At 35.9% G+C, this 23,484-nt stretch overlaps 3 protein-coding genes and 1 non-coding gene across 5 annotated transcripts; 2 read left to right on the top strand and 2 right to left on the bottom strand.

Moving 5' to 3' along the window:
• Positions 1–544: 544 nt before the first annotated feature.
• Positions 545–11,332, top strand: LOC127076147 (uncharacterized). 2 transcript variants are annotated; one of them, XM_051017711.1, is made up of 19 exons: positions 545–1,898; positions 2,401–2,712; positions 2,813–3,052; positions 3,167–3,284; positions 3,473–3,630; positions 3,737–4,400; positions 5,830–5,894; positions 5,993–6,094; positions 6,183–6,325; positions 7,003–7,058; positions 7,162–7,826; positions 7,946–8,136; positions 8,267–8,573; positions 8,827–9,114; positions 9,253–9,362; positions 9,525–9,855; positions 10,137–10,550; positions 10,697–10,937; positions 11,021–11,332. In XM_051017711.1, exons 1-19 carry the CDS (start codon positions 609–611, stop codon positions 11,044–11,046), a joined length of 5,721 nt encoding a protein of 1,906 aa, XP_050873668.1. In that variant the 5' UTR covers positions 545–608; the 3' UTR covers positions 11,047–11,332. The 2 variants fall into 2 exon arrangements, with proteins under 2 accessions (XP_050873668.1, XP_050873669.1); XM_051017712.1 differs by having other exon boundaries at positions 3,488–3,630.
• Positions 11,333–11,811: 479 nt separating this feature from the next.
• On the bottom strand, positions 11,812–11,883 carry TRNAC-GCA (transfer RNA cysteine (anticodon GCA)). The gene has a single exon. It is a non-coding gene; the product is annotated as a tRNA-Cys (tRNA).
• Positions 11,884–14,739: 2,856 nt separating this feature from the next.
• Positions 14,740–15,690, top strand: LOC127137984 (uncharacterized). The gene is made up of 2 exons (XM_051064393.1): positions 14,740–14,869; positions 15,194–15,690. The coding sequence occupies exons 1-2, from the start codon at positions 14,740–14,742 to the stop codon at positions 15,688–15,690; spliced, it is 627 nt and encodes a 208-aa protein (XP_050920350.1).
• A 6,606-nt stretch (positions 15,691–22,296) lies between these two features.
• Positions 22,297–23,265, bottom strand: LOC127137985 (uncharacterized). The gene has a single exon (XM_051064394.1). The coding sequence runs from the start codon at positions 23,263–23,265 to the stop codon at positions 22,297–22,299; it is 969 nt and encodes a 322-aa protein (XP_050920351.1).
• Positions 23,266–23,484: the final 219 nt, after the last annotated feature.

Genomic DNA, 23,484 nt, shown 5'->3' on the forward strand with positions numbered 1-23,484 from the left:
CGTGGGTATACATGATTTTGTGCAACTTTTAGGCTTTAGGAGTGCAGAACCTGCCATCTCATTCCACATATTTTTGGGCAGGCGAGCTAATGTTTACACATTATTCTAAAATCATAAATCCCCCGTATACGATTGTTACTGACTTGATCATCATAATCATTGTTAACACGCAATTCACTTTTGGATGCATTCTGAAGACCATCACACCATTTTCGAAAATGCCAAGAACAAGGCCGTCGATGGCATGCTAAACTACAATCATTTATAAAATATTTTATATTAAAAGATTATAATTTATAATGTAATATAAGAAAAAAATTATCTTTATAATACAATATGAAGTATTCTTTTTTGTATTTTTCAATTGTAATTTTTTTTTGAAATTAAATTATTAATACATTTGAGTAATGATGTAATTCAAATAATATTTGCTTAACATTTTTTTACAATTATTTAAAGGTAAATAAATATTTTCAAATAATAATTTTCTTTTTTCTTTTAAAATTTGATAAAGGTAAATAAATAAATAAATAAAAGGCTGTTTAGTTTGTGCCGAAAACTGCATAAACCCACAGCACACGACAGCTGAACTGAATCAACTGCTAACTATGGAGCTCGACCTCCGTTCTTTCCTTCCCGACGACATCGACGCCGATGTCCACGTCACACATCACCGGACCGTCGACGAAATTCTCAACGACTGCGATTCATCTTCATCCTCATCATCACCCTCTCCTCCTTCCTCTCCTTCTCATCATCTCCCACTACCTCACAATAACAAACCCACCCAATTTCCTCAACCCGTACCCGTTTCAATTTCCCGGGTCAAACCCGATAAACCTCCCCGCCCCTTCTCTTCCTTATTCGGCCGTGTCACACCCAATGCTAAACCCGGTGCCGCCCTTGCTGCCGCTGCTGCAGCTTCTAGATCCGTTCCGACCCCGCATGCGGCGGCAATTATATCCCGGAGGAAGAGTTCCCAGTCGATCAGAACCGAATCGGATGATTCTGATAAAGGTAGTGATTTGGGAGAGAAAATTGAGTCTGTGGAAAGGAAAATTGAGAGTAGTGAGAGTGTTTCTTCTGTTGGTGATGAGGGTGAAATTGCAGCAATTGAAGTGAATGGTGCTGATATTCAGGTGAAGGATGATTCTCGTGTTGTGAGTGGGGAGAAAAGTGATTTAGATGAGTGTTCTGTTTCTCCTTCCTTGAACGATGTTGAAAATGGTCATGATCATGATCATGATCAGGGTTTGAATTTGAGTTATACGCCCTTTGATGTTGCCGATAATGATAATGATGATGGTTTTGGTGAAAAAACTAGTCTAGATTATAAGGGAGTTGAAGAAACAGAAGAAGAAATAGTAAATGGTGTTGGTGTTGGTGTTGGTGTTGGTGTTAGTGTTAGTGATGGTTCTATTGGAGGTATTGAGAATGAAGTTAGTGGTGGAGGTGATGATGATGATGGTGGTGGTGGTGATGATGATGGTAGTTCAATAGGTGATGTTTTTGAACTAGTAGAGGAGACACTTGAGGAATTGGAAAGTGTAAATCTTAAAAAGAAAAAATCCGAGTCCTTAAAGAAGCCACTTGATTTAGCAGAGGAATTGGAGAAAAAGAATGCTTCAACTGGTTTGCATTTGGAAGAGGGTGCAGCTGCGCAGCCAATGAGGCTTGAAGGCGTTCGGAGAGGGTCTATTACATTAGGATATTTTGATGTTGATGCTGATAATGCTATCACAAGGGCCATTTCATCGCACACATTCAGGCGTGATCATGGTTCTGCTCAAGTCTTGGTGGTTCATACTAATTTCATTGCAGTTGGAATGACAAAAGGGCTCATTGTTTTAGTGCCTAGTAAATATTCCATTCATCACGCGGATAATACAGACGGAAAGGTTTTTCCCTGATTCTATCAAGCTTTTCAAACCAGCCAAACTTTATGTTAATTGAATTATTGAAATTGATATACTCACTTATATCCATTGTGATATAATAAATAGTAGCAATAGCAATTAATATTCCATGTTATGTTTACTAAATATTTCTATTAGATTTGCATAAAAGCAGATTTTGTTTGGAATATATAAGGGGCTTGACTTAATGAATGGGATTCCCAATATATCAATGCAGTTTATTAGTTCATTTTAATTTTAGATAAAAAAAATGAGAATCAACCAAACAATGAAAAAAACTATCTTAGAAAATTAAATCTGCTAAAAATCCTCGTTGCACGTTATTAGTGGATAAGTGGTGTAGCATGGAGTAATAATTTGAATAATCATTTGTCCATGTATATAAGTTGATAATGCTTGTCCTTTTCATTTTAAAGCATTTATTTGGTGGAGTTGTGGTGTAAGATGTAGTTTCATTTATCAGTGTATGTCGTTCACTTGATAGATGTTGATGCTTGGTATACAAGGTGATCGATCACACGCTCCAGTGACGTCTATGTCTTTCAATCAGCAAGGAGATCTTCTTTTAGCCGGTTATGGTGATGGCCATGTTACACTTTGGGATACACAGAAAGGGGTTGTAGTTAAAGTTATTAGTGGTGAGCATACAGCACCAGTGGTACATGCTTTTTTTCTAGGACAGGATCCTCAGAATACTCGTCAATTTAAAGCAGTTACGGGTGATTGTAAGGGTCTGGTTCTCTTACATCATATCTCAGTGGTTGTTTTGATTAACAGGTTCAACTTCAAAACTCAGGTACATCATATTTTGCATTTGTGTGCAATGTAATGGATTTTGCTTTGATGTCTACTTGTCTCATGTATCTTTTCTTTGTGAACTTGTATTTATTTCCTAGTGTCTTCTTGATGGGCAAAGAACGGGCTTGGTGCTATCAGCTTCACCACTCCTTTTAGACGAATTCGGTGGAGGTGCCTCATCTTATTCTCAGGGAAACACCACGGTCTCAACCAGCAGTATAAGTAGCATGGTTGGAGGTGTTGTCGGGGGTGATGCAGGTTGGAAACTCTTCAATGAAGCCTCTTCTCTGGCTGAAGAAGGTGTGGTTGTATTTGTCACCCATCAAACTGCTTTGGTGGTATGAAATTCAGATGTTTGTGTTGGTTCCGTACCTTCTGTCCTCAAATTTTTACTTCAGCTTGGTTGAAAAATTGTGCATTATTTATTGAAGACACTAGATCCTTTTTTTTAGGTACGGCTCAGTCCTTCATTGGAAGTCTATGCTCAACTCTCTAGGCCAAATGGAATCCGGGAGGGTTCTATGCCATATACTGCATGGAAGCACATGCCACAAACATGTAGTTCTACTGGTATGGATTCATTTTGTTATAATTGGGTATTATACCATAGTATCAGTACTTACACCAGTTACTTATGAACTATTATGCACAAACAGTGGACATATAGACTCCAGTAATATCCAAAGTATAGGACACTGCGACATGTGTGTATATATAATATAGATTCATGTTGGCTTCTTTTGCTTACTTTCTTGTAGAAAATGTGTCTGCAGAAGCTGTTGAAAGAGTTTCGTTGCTTGCAATTGCTTGGGAGCGGAAAGTTCAGGTTGCAAGATTGGTCAAATCAGAATTAAAAGTATATGGAGAATGGTCTCTTGACAGTGCGGCTATAGGTCTGGCATGGTTAGATGATCAGGTATTAAATCATCTTCTGTTCCGTTCCGTTCCATTTTATTCTTCTTGTATCTCTTTGCTTCTTAATAACAGTAAACAGCATTTAAAAGGATATTGTATTTGCTCAGATGCTGGTAGTGCTCACTTCAACTGGACAGCTGAATTTATTTGCTAAAGATGGAACTGTGATTCATCAAACAAGTTTTGGTGTGATTCATCAAACAAATTTTGGTGTGGATGGTATTGGAGGAGAAGAACTACTTTCATATCATACTCACTTCATCAACATATATGGGAATCCTGAGAAAGCTTATCATAACTCCATAGCTGTAAGAGGAACTTCTGTTTATGTACTTGGTCCAACACATCTTGTTGTTTCTCGTCTTCTCCCTTGGAAAGAACGTATCTTGGTTTTGCGAAAAGCAGGTGACTGGATGGGTGCCTTGAACATGGCAATGACTCTTTACGATGGCCATGCTCATGGGGTTGTTGATCTACCTAGAACCTTGGATGCTATACATGAGGCTATAATGCCCTTCTTGGAGGAGTTGCTTACATCTTATGTTGACGAAGTGTTCTCCTATATTTCAGTGGCTTTCTGCAACCAAATTGGAAAACCTGATCAATCCAATGATTCAAATAGTAGAAGTAATCCAGTACACTCTGAAATAAAGGAACAATACACCCGGGTTGGTGGAGTTGCTGTTGAGTTTTGCTGTCATATAAAACGGACAGACATCCTTTTTGATAAAATTTTCTCCAAGTTCGTGGATGTTCATGTTCAACAGAGAGGTATTATTGTCTTTGCCTTCTGTGGTAGAATATTGTTTTGAGGGCTTCTCTTTTCTGTTGTCTTTTTGTTATTTAATTATTTAATCCCTAGTACCACCAGCTTTGATTATTTCTTTTTGTTAGCAACTTAGCATTATGTCTAATTAACTTTTCCAATTGGGGTTTCTATTAGCATTCATCTCATTTGACCATACATACCTTTTTAGGTGTGATTCTATAAATCTTTTCTTCAAGAGGTGCTACTCATATTTCTCTCATGCACTTTTTCCTGATTTTGTCCCACGTATTTTCATCTTTGAGGCATGGAACTGTTGCTTTTATTTACATTTTCTTGCCCATTTACCCAACATTCGGTAGATCAGAGATTATTAAGAATCTTGAACAGAATATAACTCAATCCTACAAAACCGGTTGGTAGAGTGAGGACTGCCCCCACTTATAAACACATGTTCAGGCCATATATTGTCCGACATGGGACTCTTAACACCCCCCTCACGCCCAGGACTGGACATCTGGAGCGTGGAAATAAATGGTGGGTGCCCGATAGCGGAAACCTAATAGTAGGTGGTCCACCGGATCTTAAACGAGGCTCTGATACCATGTTAAGAAATGTGGTTGGGCCTAACTCAACCCTACAAAACCGGTTGGTAGAGTGAAAACTGCCCCCACTTATAAACACATGTTCAGACCATATACTGTCCGATGTGGGACTCTTAACAATTACAATCATGAAATGAAATTCTTTTACGTCTCATCAATTCATGACTGTCAAATAGTACTCCCTCTGTCCCAAAACGAGTGACTTAGCTGATCAATTCACACAAATTAAGAAAATTGTATTAATAAAAGATGATTGTACTACCTCTGTTTTTTTTATTATAAGTCATTTTGCCACCTGCACAGATATTAAGAAATGTAGTTATTGTTGTATGAAAAAGAGAAATTATGAAGTGTTTTACAAAATTAACCTTCAATAATGGTATGAGAAAGATAAATTAAAAGAATAGAAAGAAGAGAGAATAATAAATTCTTAAGGGTATATAAGGAAGAGGAGCATTCATGATTCATTGGTATTGTAAAACAACTTATAATTTGGTATAAACTTTTTTCCCTATTGACATATAGTAAAAAAACGAAGGGAGTAGCACTTTTATTAAAACGTTATTCATTTTGGGACAAATTATTTTACCAATAGATCACTCATTTAGTGACAAATTATTTTACCAATAGATCACTCATTTAGGGACGTAGGGAGTAATATGGATGTTATGCGCCAATTCCAAAACTTTTTTCCACAATTATGTTATTTAATTGACATGAACTATGAAGATGGAATGGCTTGTGGGGGAGTCTCTTACATTATTTATCTATGCTTTCCTTTTCCAATTTCAAATGTATATCAATGCAAGTACTTTGTAATTTTTTCCAGAAACATTTTTGGAGCTTCTGGAGCCATATATTTTGAAGGACATGCTTGGATCTCTACCTCCTGAGGTATTGGGTCATATTATGCTTTTTGTGGTAGTTGGATGATAGGTTATCTATATTAAAATTTTAGTTTCATCCTTACGATTTGTCTCTTTTTTTTCAAGATTATGCAAGAACTAGTAGAGTATTATAGCACTAAAGGGTGGTTACAGCGGGTTGAGCAATGTGTGCTTCACATGGATATTTCATCCTTGGATTTTAATCAGGTTACTGTTAGATCAATTGAAATATGTTTACTTTCCATTCAATTCTTTTATTCGCATAGCCGTTGTCTGATTTTTTTATGCTCTCTAGGTTGTTAGGTTATGCCGGGAGCATGGACTATATAGTGCTCTGGTGTATCTCTTTAATAAAGGATTAGATGATTTTAGAGCACCTCTTGAGGAGCTCTTTGCAGTTCTACAAAATAGCCAGAAGGAAAATGCTAAGGCACTTGGGTAAGCTGTTTTTCTCTTTCATTTATTAGTCTTTGCTTTCTCTATATACGCGGATTACAGTTGACTGGTCAATGGAGAATGCCGATTTATGGACTTGTGAAATTTATGGATTTTGTTTGTATTCACACAGTAAACCAAAAAAGAAAATCAATTCTTTCTCTTTGGAGAAATTTATCTCTGAGAAGAGTAGCAGAATACAAATTGAGTTGGCGGCAGTTTCATTAACCTAAATAATGATGGGAATCTCTGTAAACATTCCTAATTCAGAGATATCTTCCCCATCCTCCGACCTCAAATGGGACAGGAAAAAATCAAGTTAATAAGGGCTCCTTACTACTTTTTCAAATAAAAAAAGAAACATCATATGATAAATATGCTTGAACAGAACTTTATATATTTATTATATGCAACTTAACATCTGTTGACCTTATTTAAATCCAGTTCTGATCTCCCGGAATGGATTTTCTGATCTTCATAAGAAAATTCTAGACATTTATTCTAATAAGGAAATTGTACAATTATTCTGTGGCTCTCTCTCTCTAGCATGTATGTGAAAAATGAGAGCAGTTTATTCACTACATTTCTCAAAAGTGAAAATTGTTACATGTTAGTATTGTCTTAGCTTGACAGAAATAGCTAATTATGTATTTTTCTTCTCTTGTTTCTCCTTTAAACAGGTATAGAATGCTGGTTTATCTCAAGTACTGTTTTATAGGTCTTGCCTTTCCTCCAGGTATTTTTTTCCCAGATCTTCATTTGCTTTTATTTATTTTCTATTTTAAAGGCATTTCAGTAATACTACGTTCAAATGATTCATCTATTGCATATAATTGTAGGCCATGGAACTATTCCGCCTACGCGGTTGCCATCTCTTAGAAAAGAACTTGTAGAGTTTTTGTTAGAGGATTCCAGTGCTATGAGATCACGGACTGCTTCAGATTCCGTGTCAAAGCAGCCTTACCTGAATCTATATCTTCTCTTAGAGTTAGACACCGAAGCTACATTAGATGTCCTCCGATGTGCTCTCATGGAAGATAAAATTTCAAATTCCAGCTCATCTTCACTGGATTCAGCTGACAAAGCCATTGATGAAGAAACCAAAGAAAATAATAATGTTACTGAAACTGAAAATATTTTGGTTCAGAATACAGTGGATGCTCTTATTCAGATAACTGATATGAATGTTGCTCCATCGGATACAACCTCTAGTAGTGGTGATGACAGATTAACAAAAGAGTGGCTTTCAAATGGCAAAGGTTGTCTGTTTGAGTTCATTGCATATTATGTTGCTCGCCAAAGAGCTAAAGTTTCAAAGGGCATGCTTTGTCGAATATTGGAATATCTGACATTGGATAATCACTTTTTAGCTAATGTTTCTTCTCATAGTTCAACTCCAAAGAATAGAGAGAAGCAAGTGCTTGCACTTCTGGAAGTAGTTCCTGAGTCCGATTGGGATGTTCCATTTTTGCTAGACCTATGTGAGAGCGCCAAATATTATCAGGTAGGTACATTGCCAATTTAGTGATACTATCTTTTGAAGCATAGCGGTACTACTACTAAGTACTGATATTTGATATTATTTAGTTAAGTGATTTTACTAACTCTTTTGTTGGGTTTTAGGTTTGTGGTTTGATTCATTCCATCAGACATGAGTATGTGGCTGCATTGGATAGCTATATGAAGGATGTAGATGAGCCTGTTCATGCCTTCTCCTTTATCAATAAAGCATTCTCACAGTTGATTGGCAATGACCATGCTGCTATTCGATCAGCAGTCCTATCTCGAATTCCTGAATTGGTTGAACTAAGCAGGTAATCCTCTTTATTACCTATAATCGAGTTAGAGTCTTTTGGCAGGTTATATGGCATTTATGATTTTTTTTCTTCCATTTATGTAACCCAATATTCTTCATTTACATATGCTATTTTCTATTGCTCATAGGGAAGGTGCATTCCATATAGTTACCAGACATTTTACTGATGAAAGTTCCCATATCATCACTAAACTTCAGTCTCATCCAAGAAGTCTTTTCCTTTATTTAAAGACACTCATCGAGCTTCATTTATTTGGCACCCTAGACTTGTCTAATTTGACAAAGGATGTTATTACAGACCCCCTTAATGGAAAGCAGGATAAGGATCTCCCACAAGGAATCCATGATTACTTAGAAAATATATCCGATTTCCCCAAGTATATGCGTGAAAATCCTAGTCATGTGCCTGATGATCTTATTGAGCTTTACCTAGAGGTGAGTTTTTGCACTATTGTTTTTGCGTAGGCTGTTTATTTCTCATGCTATCTAGAACTAATTTGATTGTTAAGGCGTAGTGTAATGTGTTTCTTGTTGTTCTTGGGATGTGTCATGTGCCAATTTATGTTTCTTTAGGATTGGGCTTTATTAATGCGTTTTAGCTCCTTGTCCTCTCGTGTTTGATAAAAAAAATTAATTGATGGAGTTCATTGTTGTAGTTTAAGCCAATTCTGATGTTTTGATTTTGCAGCGGTTATGCCAGTATGAACGGGGTTCAGTTCTAAAGTTTCTAGAAATGTTTGATAGCTATCGTGTGGAACATTGTTTACACCTGTGCCAAGAATATGGCATTGTAGATGCTGCTGCTTTCTTATTGGAAAGGGTTGGTGATGTTGGTAGTGCTCTTTCACTTACACTTTCTGATCTGAATGATAAATTTGTTGAGCTTGATGCTGCCGTGGAAGCTGTAGTGTTAAACCATCCCAAGCTTGATTCTTCCCATATGGAAGTATTCAACACTGTTTTAAGAACAAAAGAGGTTTGTATATATGTTCTTGGTGTTATAACATTTTAGTGAAGTTACAAAGATGCATGTTTGTTTTGATGGGTGTACAGTGCATGTATGTTTTGCATGTATTACGTGATCTAACCTTTTTAATGGCTACAAATCCAATAGGTGAATGTCATGTATGATTTGTTGCATGCCTGTATCGGTCTGTGTCAGCGGAATACCCCTCGGCTAAATCCTGAGGAGTCAGAGGCACATTGGTTTACATTACTTGACTCGTAAGTTAAATATCACCATGCATTTTCTTTCACACTTATTTATTAGTTTATTTGTAGCTTAATTACACGAGTTTTATAATAATCATGATGTTACAAATATACTTGTATGATTTATAGCTGATAATAATATTCATGTTACAAATATACTTTCTTTTCATACAGGTTTTGTGACCCATTGATGGATTCATATGTTGAAGAGAGAGCACATGAAAGAAAAAATTATTTTGGCGTACTAGCTGGATCAGCAGATTCACAACTGGACAAAGACACCTATAAAAGCAGTTGGAAGATTTCAAAGTCCCGAAATGGTGATCTCTTGAGAAAATTGTTATCTCAATTCATTAAAGAGATTGTTGAGGGAATGATAGGTTATGTTCACCTGCCAGCTATCATGTCCAAACTCTTGTCTGATAATGGTAGTCAAGAATTTGGATATTTTAAACTTACCATATTGGGGATGCTGGGAACATATGGCTTTGAAAGAAGAATTCTGGTAAGATAAACTTGTTCATTTTGGTTTCTTTAATATTTTAAATTTGATTCACTCGTAAATATTTGGCTGGTTCAGCTCATGAACTATTAGTCACAGCTCGGCTTTTTCAGTGCATTTCGGTTCAATTTTTTTATTTATAACAGTCCTTGTTTTAGTATTGCATGGAATATCTAGAGTTTTTATAGACAAATTAATATCTCTCTTCTCTCTTCTTTTCTTCTTCTTCAAGGATTTCTTGTTTTTCCCTGATTTTCTTCTCTTTTTTCTCATTCTTCACTTAGGATGCTGCGAAATCCTTGATAGAGGATGATACATTCTATACTATGAGTTTACTCAAGAAAGGAGCCTCCCATGGATTCGCTCCCAAGAGTTCAGTGTGCTGTATTTGTAATTGCCTCCTTACAAAGAACTCAGTCACCACCGGAATCAGAATTTTCAACTGTGGCCATGCAATTCATCTCCACTGTGAAGCCTCTGAAGTCGAGTCATCAAGCAAAGGATCTTCATCCGGATGCCCTGTATGCATGCCTAACCAAAAACCCCAGAAGTCTAGAAACAAATCAATCGTTACAGAGAATGGTTTGGTCAATAGATTCTCACCAAGGCACCAACACCCTCCTTATGGAAGTACGATTCATCATCATGACAGCGATTTATCAGAAAATATGTATGGAGGACAACAACAGATATCACGGGTAAAATACAAACAAACCTCTACAAACAAACATACTTTTTCATATTGTTTAGTTGGAGAGGAATGAAGGAGAGGGAAGATATTTTTATGAATCTTTCTTATTTGGTTCAACATTTTGACTTCTTGCCATATTGTTTGTTTGTGCAGTTTGAGATCTTGAGCAGCTTGCAGAAAAATCAAAGATTTATGCAATTCGAAAATTTGCCTCCATTGAGGCTTGCCCCACCTGCTGTGTACCATGAAAAGGTAAGTAAAGTAGCACACTATCAGACCGGAGAAAGTAGCAACAGTTCTGCAATTATAGAGAAAAATAGTCGTCACAAACAAAACCGGGAGCTGAGAGTTAGAGGTTCTTCGATTCGTTTTCCTTTGAAATCAAGTTTTTTTGGTGAGTAATGTTATTATTCAAGAAAAATTTGGTTCTATGTATGTGCTTAATTCTGACACAAGGGAAATAATGCATATCTGCAGGCAAGGAAAAGACGAATAAGCGATGACATAACTGTTTCATGAGAACAAGAAATCAAGCAATAACAACTAACTAACTGTACAGGCTAACAGAAGATACCTCTCTATTAGGAGATTTGATGTATCTCAATCCATTATTATTCTTTTTGTATCTTACTCTAGTTTTTGTATATGTATGTATATAAGTTATATGCAGAAGGTTGTGTATCTGTACAATAGAAAACCGATTCTAATGAGTTGATTCACTCAGACATTTTTGCATGTCATTTTTGTTTTAAACAATATTAATAAAAACCTCATTCTCTTTCTTCTTCATACTATGCAACTATTACGAGGTAACCGTGAATTTGAATTTAAGATTTTCTATTTATTGATACTTAAAAGTGTGGGAATCAAATTACCTAACAATTTGACAAAAACAAATCATTTGATATACAAAATTACTATTGGAGGTGCAAGAAGTATGGACTCATTTTCAACCTATAAATAATGGACTCATTTGTCACATATAGTTTTGAATATAATATTTAATAAATTAGTAAAACCCAATGTTATTATCAAAATTGTAATATTATATTGAACAATAAATAATTTTTCTATTTGTTATTAAAAAAAATTGATTATATATATGAAATTGTAGGATAAAATGGGGTCAAATTACTCATTCAGTTTATAGTTCGAAAATGTGGCTAGCTAAATTATTTGCATTGCCAGTTTACAGTTTTCCTTTTTCTTTATTCACAATCATAAACTATTAAACTATATAGGAAGAATTAAAAAAATCAATATAAAGAAGGGCCCAACCGGGTTCGAACCGGTGACCTCTTGATCTGCAGTCAAATGCTCTACCACTGAGCTATGGACCCTTTGGTGTTTAGTACGTGAGTTGTTACGTTACCTATTCAATAGCATAACGGCAGCTAAGAAGAATCACACGATCATTCCACTCCACTCCATTGAGCTTTAGACATTCCATTCACCTAAGAAAAGTTAAAAAAGCTTTTTGTTTGAGTTATGAACATCTTAAGAAATTTGTGGCAATTCTTTCATAAAATATTATTGCAACGATTCTATGAAGAGCGTATCACACAGTTTTGAAGCATAATATAACAAAGGAAATAGAACAAATATTTTATAAAGTAAGTCCGTCAATCATAAATTTTCAACAAATAATATAAAAAAATATTCTTATTTGTCTCATATATAATTGTATGTTGTAGTGGCATTTTATAGTAAAGTTTTCAATGAGTCATCTCTCTTCCAAATATTTAATGTTGTACTTCTTTTTTACTAGGTCCTATTGAATTTTTTTAGTAAGATTTTAAATAAGACATGAATATTCAAGAAGAATTGTTATGAATATTTGATGGATACCTAATTCTCTAAATTGTTGCTATTAAATAGACGAGTAACGACTCTTATTATTTAATAACTCTCGCTCTTAAATAGATGCGTTCTAATAAATTTTCTATACTAATGTTGAATTGATGGTTCAAGTGGAGGATTTTCAACAAGATCATTATGATAAAGTTTATTGATCATTAGTTATATTCTCGTCATCTATTTATATATCTTTCCCCATAAATAAGATTTTCACTAGGATTAGTCTTCAAAAAATATCACATCATAACTTCTAAAATTTTTTTGTCATCTAAATCCCACAATCTATAACCAAATTATTCATGACCATAACCTACAAACATACATTGTTTAGATCTTTTATCAAGCTTAAATATCTTATCTCTTGGAATGTAAACAAAAGCCTTACAACCAAATACACTCAGGTAACAATAAAAGGCTTCTTTTCTTGTCCATACTTTTTTTGTAACAATTGGATCATGAGAGGGTCTGGGGATCATTACATTGGGCTTTAGAAGCAACCAAATAAGTGAGAGAGATACCCCTATTAATCCAAAACCTTGGCGTTGAGTCTATGACTCTTCTCACTTATAAAATTTTCAACATTCACTTTTTCATCCGATGTAAGACTCATACTCACACTTAATACATTAACAATCTCCCCCTAGAATGTGAGTCAATCCATTCTTATGGGTACATTCCCCCTCAAATTGAAGCCTTTCCATCCACATCTAATTGCACCATTGTTGGATGACCTTAACAAAATATGCCGCCTGAACACTATTGTCAGGAAGACTTTCGCTACAAAGAGCCCTAGTCGAACTAGGCTCTGATACTACTGTTGGGTCATGAGGGAGTCCCGAGATCATCAAATCGGGCTTTAGGCACACAAGTGAAAGAGACATTACATATTAATCCAAAACCTTAAGACATTGAGTCTACGAGTCTTCTCACTTATAAAATGATCAACATTCACTTTTTCATCTGATGTGAGACTCATACTCACACTTGATATACCAACAATAACATCACCATCAAGTTGATCTAGAAGAGAAATATTGATCAAATCCAATACAGTTTTGAGTGCATCACCCCAAAAGGCTTTTGTTAACTTTGTATGATAAAGCATGCACCTGATTCTATCATTAATCATACAATTTATTCTCTCTGTAATTCCACTATGTTGAGGTATCTTTGGAAAAATATTATCAAGATTGATTCCATGCTCTTTACTCTTAAAATGGACCTTTATATTCACCACCATTATCAACTCTGTCACATTTTAGCTTCCTTCATTTTTCTCTTTCAACACTTGCATGAAAGGGCTTGAAAACACATAGTATATGGTGTTTATATTTCAAAACATCATAATCATAAATAAGTAGACATCACTATAATAGACACCATGTAAAGAGTTGTGAGACTTTTCTCTTTTGCTACCACTAGTCACCCTTTGGTGATCTTACACAAGCCACCACTATCATAGTAAGTGTGATAACCATAAATATCCAAGGCTTTTACCGAAATCAAATTGAGACGAATATCATAAATATGCCTCACATTCTTCAATTGAAGCTTGAACCCAACACCAGTTTCAACCCATACAATTCCCATACCAACAATTTTAAAAATTCTCTCACTTCCCATTTTTACCATTCTACAAACACCAACAACAAAAGATAGGGGGAGAAATCATGCATAGAAGTAACATGGTATGAGGAACTTGATTCAATAATCCAAGTTGAATCTGACATGCAATGTTTAAAAAGTTATAATCATAAACAATGTAAATAACACTATCACGTGCAACTGTTGTCGTGTCTTTATCATTTTTCTTCTCATTGTCTTCATCTCTTTCCCTTAAATATTCTCTTTTGAGAAACATGCAATTTATTTATGAGTCTCACCTTTCCTCAATTGTAGCATATAATTTCTTTTCTAGTTCTTGATTTTGTTATATAATCCAAGTTGTGTAGCGCAAATCCAAAGTTAATTATGGTTTAAGGTTTATTACTTAGTATACAAGTTAGTTGTATATAAATAGATATATTTTGTAATTCAGTTTGTAAAAACACATTAAATTATAACAATCCTTATTCTTCATTCTCTCTCTCTCTCTCTCTCTCTCTCTCTCTCTCTCTCTCTCTCTCTCTCTCTCTCTCTCTCTCTTCACTAAAAGTGCCTTAAGCACTAACAAATTGGTATCTAGAGCCCTGGTTAATTTCTTGATCGTGTTTTCAAGAATTACACATCGGTGACCGTGTTTCTAGGATCGTGGATTATTAATCAATCACTACAAAGATGAATGATACTAATGACATTCCGAATTCTCTTCCAATTCTTGACGGAAAAAATTGGAACCGATGAAGCAGATGAAGTCCTTGTTTGAATTTCATGAAACCCTAGAAGTGGTTAATAATGACGTTTCTAAGCTTGTTGAGAATGCAACCGATGCTCAGAGAGTCACGAATAAGGAGGCGAAGAAGAAAGAATGTAAGGCCGCATATTGAATTCAACAAACGGTAGATTTAGAGAATTTCAACAAGATCTCTCATGCTGAATTGGAAAATGAGGCATGTGATGTTCTTGCCAAGTACTATGAAGGAGGTGAGAAAGTAAAATTCGTCAAATTGCAGACTTTGCGGAGGAAGTATGAATTGCTGTAAATGGAAGAAGATGAAAAGATTGCAAGCTATGTGTCGAAGGTGCGTAATCTCGTCCATCTCATGGAGGGTTGTGGTGAAACCATAACTGGTAACATGATAGTTGAGAAAGTAATACATATGTTGACCTCTCACTTTGATCATATTATCGTAGCTATTCAAGAATCCAACAATCATGAAACCCTAAAACTTGAAGATTTGGTTGGCTCGTTGGAGGCACATGATATTAGGATTGTCGAAAGAAAAGGGGTTCAAGATTCAATACAAGCACTGCAAACTCAGGCTTGGAATAAACATTGTGGTTCCAATAAGTTCAAAGGCAAAGGAGATAAGACTCAAAGCAAGAAGTCTTGGTTGAACCCTCAAAAGCATAAGGTCGGTGACAAGGCTTCTGAATCCTCGAAAAGAGGAGAAGGAAAATCCTATCAGAAATACAAAGAGAAAAAAGGTGTGCATTGTTATAACTGTGAAAAGTGGGGTCACTTGGCCAAGAATTGTTGGTACAATAAAGTCAAGGGAGTGACAAAAGGCAAGGAAGAAGGAGCGAACCTTGCACACCAAGATTCAGATGAATATGAAGATATGATGGTTATGGATATAGTTGCAGATGACTATGTCGACTCCAATATCTGGTTCCTCGACTCGGGTTGATCGAATCACATGACTGGTAGAAAAGTATAGTTAGAAGATTTCTACTCGTCGAAGAAGAGCAAGGTCAAACTTGTTGATAATAGCTCGTTGCATGCAGAAGGTACTAGCGACATAGTTATTCAAAGGAGCAATGGAGGAAAAGCTATGATCAAATATGTACTTTATGCACTTGGAATGAAGTGCAATCTGCTAAGTGTTGAACAACTGGTCGAAAAAGATTTCTCAGTGATTATGAAAGATGGAACCTTGGAACTGTTCGACACTCAGAATAATTTGGTCTTGAAGTATCCTTTGTTGAAGAATAGGACATTCAAGACCATGATCAGTTCGATTGAAGAAAAATGTCTAAAAATTGTTGTCGACCATAAGCATAGTTGGTTGTGGTATTTGAGGTTTGGACATTTGAACTTTTGATCACACAATCAACTGATTACTCAAGATATGGTAATTGGTATACCAGGTCTTGAGATACCCGACAAACTTTGTGAAGGTTGCTTAGTCAGAAAGAAATCCATAAAATCTTTCGTTTCGACTATGCCAATGAGATCCTCTTGCATACTAGAAGTAGTAAATTAAGATATATGTGACCTTTTTTAGGATCATACCATTAGTGGAAACATCTATTTTGTCTCATTTTTCGATGAGTATAGTCGAAAGATTTGGATCTGTGTGATCAAGCGAAAGGACGAAGTATTTGCAATCTTTAAGAGATTCAAAATACTTGTCGAAAACCAAAGTGCAAAGAAGATCAAGGTTCTGCAAATAGATGGAGGTGGAGAATATACATCAAATATGTTTGAAGAGTTATGTTAAGGATATGGTATTGATCATGAGGTAACTGCTCCTTACACACCTCAACATAATGGAATAACATAAAGAAGAAACATGACCATATTGGACATGGCGAGATGCATGCCGAAGAAGAAGAATTTGCCAAAATCCTTATGAGGTGAAGATGTTTTCACTGTTGTTTATATTCTGAACACGTTTCCTACCAAGAAGTTGAAGAACAAGGTTCCTAAAAAAGTGTGGAATGGAAAACGATCATTAGTGAGTCATCTGAAGGTGTTTGCCTTTATTTGTTACAAGCATGTGATGACATGAATGAACCTATGATTCTGGTAGGATATCATAAAACTGGTGCATACAAGTTATTCAATCCAATTAATAAGAACATGATGAGTCGAGATATTATGATTGATGAAAATTCTGCCTGGGATTGGAATTCTAGTGAGGCAATTGACAAGCCTTTGATGAACTATGATTTCGACGAAGCAAGTAAGAATATCGAAGTCAAAGATATTGTCTATATTCCAGTCGAAGTCGAAGTAGTTGCTGACATGCCCGACACAATCAAAGTCGAAGATGGTGTAGCTAGTATTAGTCAAAGAGTTCATCCAGCAAGACTTTAAGACTATGAAGCGAATGGTGATGATAAAGTCACATCAGATGGAGAATTAGTTCATTTTTACTTACTTGCAGGTGTTGAACCAATCAACTATAGTGAAGCCTTAAACGACCAATAGTGGAAGTCAGCTATGGTCGAAGAGTTACAAGCAATAGAAAGAAACAACACATGGGAGTTTGTCGAATTGCCGACACATACAAAATCTATCAAAGTGAAGTGGGTGTTCAAGCTGAAGCACAATGTTAATGGGTCGATAATAAGACATAATGAAAGATTGGTATCTCGAGGATTTCTTTAACTGTTGACATTACCAACTTCCCTTTCACATCTAAATTTGTAAGTGTCACAAAAAGAACATCCCAGTTATCGGGCAAAGAACTAAGCAATAATAAGTCTTGAAACTCATAATCAATCTTAATAACAGTAGATGCCAATTGATTCATAGTATTCCTGATCAAGTATGATTTGTATGATCATATTGAGGAGGTAAAAGATGAGTACAAGAATAATGGAGGTACTAGCGGCATAGTTATTCAAAGGAGCAATGGAGGAAAAGCTATGATCAAATATGTACTCTATGCACTTGGAATGAAGTGCAATCTGCTAAGTGTTGAACAACTGGTCAAAAAAGATTTCTCAGTGATTATGAAAGATGGAACCTTGGAACTGTTCGACACTCAGAATAATTTGGTCTCGAAGTATCCTTTGTTGAAGAATAAGACATTCAAGACCATGATTAGTTCGATTGAAGAAAAATGTCTAAAAATTGTTGTCGACCATAAGCATAGTTGGTTGTGGTATTTGAGGTTTGGACATTTGAACTTTTGATCACACAATCAACTGATTACTCAAGATATGGTAATTGGTATACCAGGTCTTGAGATACCCGACAAACTTTGTGAAGGTTGCTTAGTCAGAAAGAAATCCATAAAATCTTTCGTTTCGACTATGCCAATGAGATCCTCTTGCATACTAGACGTAGTACATTAAGATATATGTGACCCCTTTGAGGATCATACCATTAGTGGAAACATCTATTTTGTCTCATTTGTCGATGAGTATAGTCGAAAGATTTGGATCTGTGTGATCAAGCGAAAGGATGAAGTATTTGCAATCTTTAAGAGATTCAAAATACTTGTCGAAAACCAGAGTGCAAAGAAGATTAAGGTTCTGCAAATAGATGGAGGTGGAGAGTATACATCAAATATGTTTGAAGAGTTATGTTAAGGACATGGTATTGATCATGAGGTAACTGCTCCTTACACACCTTAACATAATGGAATAACATAAAGAAGAAACATGACCATATTGGACATGGCGAGATGCATGCTGATCCGCTGTCGCACACAGGTCAAAACGAGTAATTAGAAAACTGTAGTTTAGCGGAAGCGACAACTCAAGTATCGTATCGCAAGGATTCTTGTATTATTCTTAACCTAATAAAATTGATTTAAGGGGGGTTTATGTTTAGTAGTCGAGTTAGAAAACAAAGCAAAAAAAAGTGATTAAAACAAGAGATTATAAAATAAGTCAATCTACTATTTTCGGTTTCCGGCTAATCATTGGTTTTTACCTACCAATTCCCTAAGCAGCTTCGATCTCTATTCGATTCAAATTCGATTGAAAAGCGCAATAGATATATGACAAATTTATATTCCTATATTCCGAAGTAAGCAAACGGATAAATACAATCGTGAATTAAGCAAACACGATTTACAAACGCAATAAAACGACAAAGCGACGAAAACGGAGATTAATAGTTAGGAATGCAATCATACGAATTTAATCAAAACCATTCCATAAAATACAGATTAAGCAAATGAAATTTCATAGAATAGAATTGAAAGAGAACGAAATTAAATTGATAGAATAAAAACCTCAAAGCCTTGGAAATTCGGTTACAGCAGATTGACTCTAGGAGATTAGTTCCTCTTCATGATCGCACAAAAGCAAAAAGTTATCGTGAATAATGTGTCTTTGCTATAGTACCGTGACTGCCCTTTTAAACAGAATAAGGGTTTCACTAATAATTCAAACTGGGTCGGAAAACCTAAATTCGGCCCAACAAATGGCCCAAAAGAAAATATTTTTTAAAGTACGAAACTTCAACGAATTAATTGAGACTTCTGCTCTCCGAATCAGCTTTTGGCTTCAAAATAAAAGTTGTAGCTCTTTCTCTTATCTTTCCAACACCTGGTAGCACGCCTCGATCCGGTACTCCTAGCTCCAATTATGAATTTATTCGTGCAGACTGCTAATGCTGAAAATAAACTGCGATAAATAAATAAGTGTAAAAATAAGATAAATTATAAAAACACATTAAAAGAGAAAAATAACCAAACTAAAACATGGAAATGCATAAGTATAAATATAGAAGAATGTGCATCAAAATGCACTGATCAAATTCCCCCACACTTGAACTTTTGCACTCCGAGCAAAATTCAAAATAAAACAAAGAAAACACAAACACATCATTAGTTACTCATCCTAGGCTACAAGTCTTCTTCGGTTAAGTTTGCATCGATAGATACTAATCTTGCATACTAAGGATATCGTAGGAATACTAATCCATAATTGTGTAGTCATAAACCTCCTGAATACACAAATCAACTCGAATCATGTTATTATGTTAAAGCCTAACTTACTCATCCTTCTTTTTGCTCTTTTTCATTCAGGCGCAATCACATTAAGCCCGTTATCTCCACACGCCCATAGCAAGGCGGCTGGTTAGTGACTTTGATCCTTTTTGCACGGGATTCTAGTACTTACGTGGCATAACCCTTTGCTTACTCAGTTGTAGTTGCGGGGGATCGGATCGTAATCCACCCTACCAAGTTCAGCACTATAAACCGTTGAACCAACTGACAACGAGTCTTATTTTCAATTTTTTTGAAGGTTCTACATCCGTTGGGTTAAGTGACCGGGTGAGGGTCACCAAACTTAGAAGGCGCATTCCCTTTTCTTTCTCTTTTTCTTTTTCTTTTTCGGAACACTCACTTATATTCATCGGCTTCCTTGCGTAGAGTGTATGTGAGATGGTGCTGACTGCTGAAATAAACTACTCAAGAGCTGTCAGAGAATGAGAATTTAAGGCTAAAACATAATAAGAATTCGAATCAATTTCCATATGCAGGAGACTTACGGTGTTAAGACGATACCGATCTTGTGAATTTTTCCCAAGTCTCCGCAAACTAATCTCAAATTAGTCAGTCTATAGCCTAAAACTTTCAAGAAGATGCATTTTTTATATTTTTTTATGACTGAAAACAAAGAAAACACTAACAAAAACAAAGAAAACAAAACAAATAAATGGTTCCCTCCCCCACACTTAAAACATACATTGTCCTCAATGAAAGAGCATAAATATAAAATAAGAGTGAGAGAAAGGAAAGAACACACCCGAGGAGTCAAGACGGATAAATGATCGCATAAGTAGCCTTTCCCAAAGAGAGCTCTTCTATAGTCTCTTCTTCTAAAGTTAGGTTCTCATGGAGTAGCTTTGGATAGTGTCCATTGACCTTGAAATTTTGATTAGTGCATTTGCCTTGTATTCCAGAATCAAAAAAATATCTTCCATAAGTAAAAGTGTTGAATGCGCACGTGAAAGTGATCTCCTTTTTCACAACATCAAGAATTAAAGGATTACGGGGCTGCCTCACTACTTTTGTTTCATCTTTAAGTGAGATCCTATGCATACATATGGATGAGCTAATATCACGAGTGTCAGCCAAGGTCCATCCAATTGCCTTCTTATATTTCTGCTTAAGTTGAAGCTTTGTTGAATCATATGAATCCTCGGGAAGTGGTTTAGGCTCTAAAGAATGTGGTTTTTCAATGGATGGTATGTTTGGGGCAGCCGAAATGTCAAGAGCTTCAGCCACATAAACAACTTCATTTATACTATCACCCTGCAAGTCAACATCAATCTCAACATAAACAACACAAAGGTTAGTGTCAGTACAACCATCACATAAATAAACATCATCAAACTCAGATAGAGATGGAAAATCAAGTGAAAATAAATCAGAACAAGTGTCCTCAACCAGCTCAGATATCAATTCCATACGAAAAACGGAATGCTCTTCCAAGGGGTGTTTCATGGCATCGAAAATGTTAAATTTTGCGACAATGTCACCAAATTCCATGGACATGGTTCCATCGTCAACATCCATTTTTGTCTTCACCGTTTTCATGAACGGTCTGCCTAAAATGACGGGAGCTCTGCTTGTCTTAGTCTCTCCTTCCATGTCCAGAATGTAAAAATCTGCAGGAAAAATTAAATCGTTAACTTGGACAAGGACATCTTCCACTACGCCAGTCGGGCGTGCATTACTCCTGTTCGCCAGTAGGATGATCAAACATGTATGCTGCAAAGGACCAAGATTAAGGTTATTATAAATAGAAGTAGGCATAAAACTAATGCCCACTTCCAAATCAAGCATGCAATTCTCGAATTTACTATCCCCGATGGTACAAGGGACAATAAAAGTTCCCGGACCCTTCTGCTTTTGTGGCAAGAGCTGAGTGATGGCTGGAACATTTTTCTCGCCTGTAACTTTTTCAGATGAAGGCTTGTGCTGAATAAAAGCAGAAATATTTCTTCCCAAGTTAACTCTCTCACTTCCTTTAATCCTCCTCTTATTTGTACACAAATCCTTCAGGAACTCTGCATACTTAGGAACCTGTTTAATTACATTAAGAAGCGGAATATTTACCGCAACTTTTCTAAAAACATCCAATATCTCTCTTTCCTTGTCTCCCTCCTCAATTCTTTTATTTTTCAGAACTCTATGTGGAAGTGGGCTGGTGGCACATACTCATTTTCTTTAATTTTTTCAGATGAAACAGGTTCAGATGGAGTAGGTTCATGTTCAGATGTTACCTCAATAATTTTTTTAATTTTTTTCAGGGACTGTTTCTGTAACCTTTCCAGATCTCAACGAAATCGCACTCACATTAGCATTAGAATCCCTTGGATTGACAACTGTTTGGACTGGAAGCTGGTTCGACCCTTGGGCTTGCATGTTATTTATTTGAGTAGTAAGTTATCCCATTTGCGTGTTTAAGGTCTGAATGCTAGAATCGGTCCTTCGTTGGAATTGGAGATTGTTGGTGGCCATTTGTTTGACAAGATCTTCTAAAGATGGTCCGAAAGGTGCAGGGGCAGCCACTTGAGGTGGGTTCTGTTGTGGGTTTCCCTATCGAAGGTTGGGATGGTTCCTCCAATTGGGATGATAATTGTTGGTGGACAAGTCAGGAATGTTGTACCCTCTCTGATTGTTGCTTTGGTTGAAAAAGTTAGCTGCATATGCTTGAGGCAATTGAGTGACCGAATCATCTTGAAGAATAGGACATATGTTAGTTGGATGTTCAGTAGAAGGACAAATACCACACAACTTTGTTGTTTGAGGTTTACTCACTGTCATTTGTTTCACTAAAGAAGTAAGCTCTTCAATTATGGTTTCTAAAGCCTTGTTGGAAGAGGAAACCTGAATGTCATTCACACCTTTTGTTTGGACCATATAATTATTTCTGGTTGTGAATTGTTGGGAGTTGAGTGACATGTTCTCAATTAGGGCTTTAGCAGCAATTGGAGTTTTATCGACAAGTGCTCCATCACTAGCAGCATCAAGAATGTTTCTATCCATTGGTAACAATCCCTCATAGAAATACTGAATAAGCAGTTGTTCGGTAATTTGATGTTGAGGGCAACTGGATACTAATTGTTTGAATCTCTCATAATACTCAGCCAATGACTCATTTCCCTGTCTAATACCACCTATTTCTTTTCGGATTGATGCAACCCTTGAGGCAGGAAAGTATCTCTCTAGGAAGACTCTCTTCAAATCATTCCAAGTTGTGATAGAATTCGACTCAAGATAATATAACCAATCCTTGGCAACACCCTGTAGTGAAAACGGGAAGGCTCTCAGCTTGATGTGATCTTCGGTGATTCCTTCAGGTCTCAATGGTGTAGAGAAAACAACCTGAAATTCTTTAAGATGCTTATGCGGATCCTCACATGCAAGATCACTAAACCTTGGTAACAAGTGTATTAAACCAAATTTCAACTCAAAAGAAACAGTAACATCAACATATTCAATACATAAACCATTGTAATTCATATCAGGAGCAGCAAGTTCTCCCAGAGTTCTTTGGTCAGCCATATTAAACTCAATAGAAAAAAAAATCTACAAACAATGAGAAAACACATAACTAATTCAGCAATGCAACAATAAATAGGAAAATACCGACAATGTCCCTATTAAGAACAAACAATCGAAATACATAAAAAAACTATTGAAATAAAAGGAAAAAAAATACAAAAACACAAAAATTAATCTAATAACGTCAATTAAAATTTTTGATAATTTTTTCGAAAATTT

The sequence above is a fragment of the Lathyrus oleraceus genome, chromosome 4 (assembly GCF_024323335.1).
Source record: "Lathyrus oleraceus cultivar Zhongwan6 chromosome 4, CAAS_Psat_ZW6_1.0, whole genome shotgun sequence".
Taxonomy (NCBI): Eukaryota; Viridiplantae; Streptophyta; class Magnoliopsida; order Fabales; family Fabaceae; genus Lathyrus; species Lathyrus oleraceus.

Coding starts and splice junctions, on each gene's coding strand:
- LOC127137984 (XM_051064393.1), top strand. CDS start 14,740: ATGAAGCAGATGAAGTCCTTGTTTGAATTTCATGAAACCCTAGAAGTG. Junction 14,870..15,193: donor GGAGGCGAAGAAGAAAGAAT/GTAAGGCCGCAT, acceptor ATATTATCGTAG/CTATTCAAGAATCCAACAAT.
- LOC127076147 (XM_051017711.1), top strand. CDS start 609: ATGGAGCTCGACCTCCGTTCTTTCCTTCCCGACGACATCGACGCCGAT. Junction 3,631..3,736: donor TGGCATGGTTAGATGATCAG/GTATTAAATCAT, acceptor GTATTTGCTCAG/ATGCTGGTAGTGCTCACTTC. Junction 6,095..6,182: donor CATCCTTGGATTTTAATCAG/GTTACTGTTAGA, acceptor TATGCTCTCTAG/GTTGTTAGGTTATGCCGGGA.
- LOC127137985 (XM_051064394.1), bottom strand. CDS start 23,265: ATGGCTGACCAAAGAACTCTGGGAGAACTTGCTGCTCCTGATATGAAT.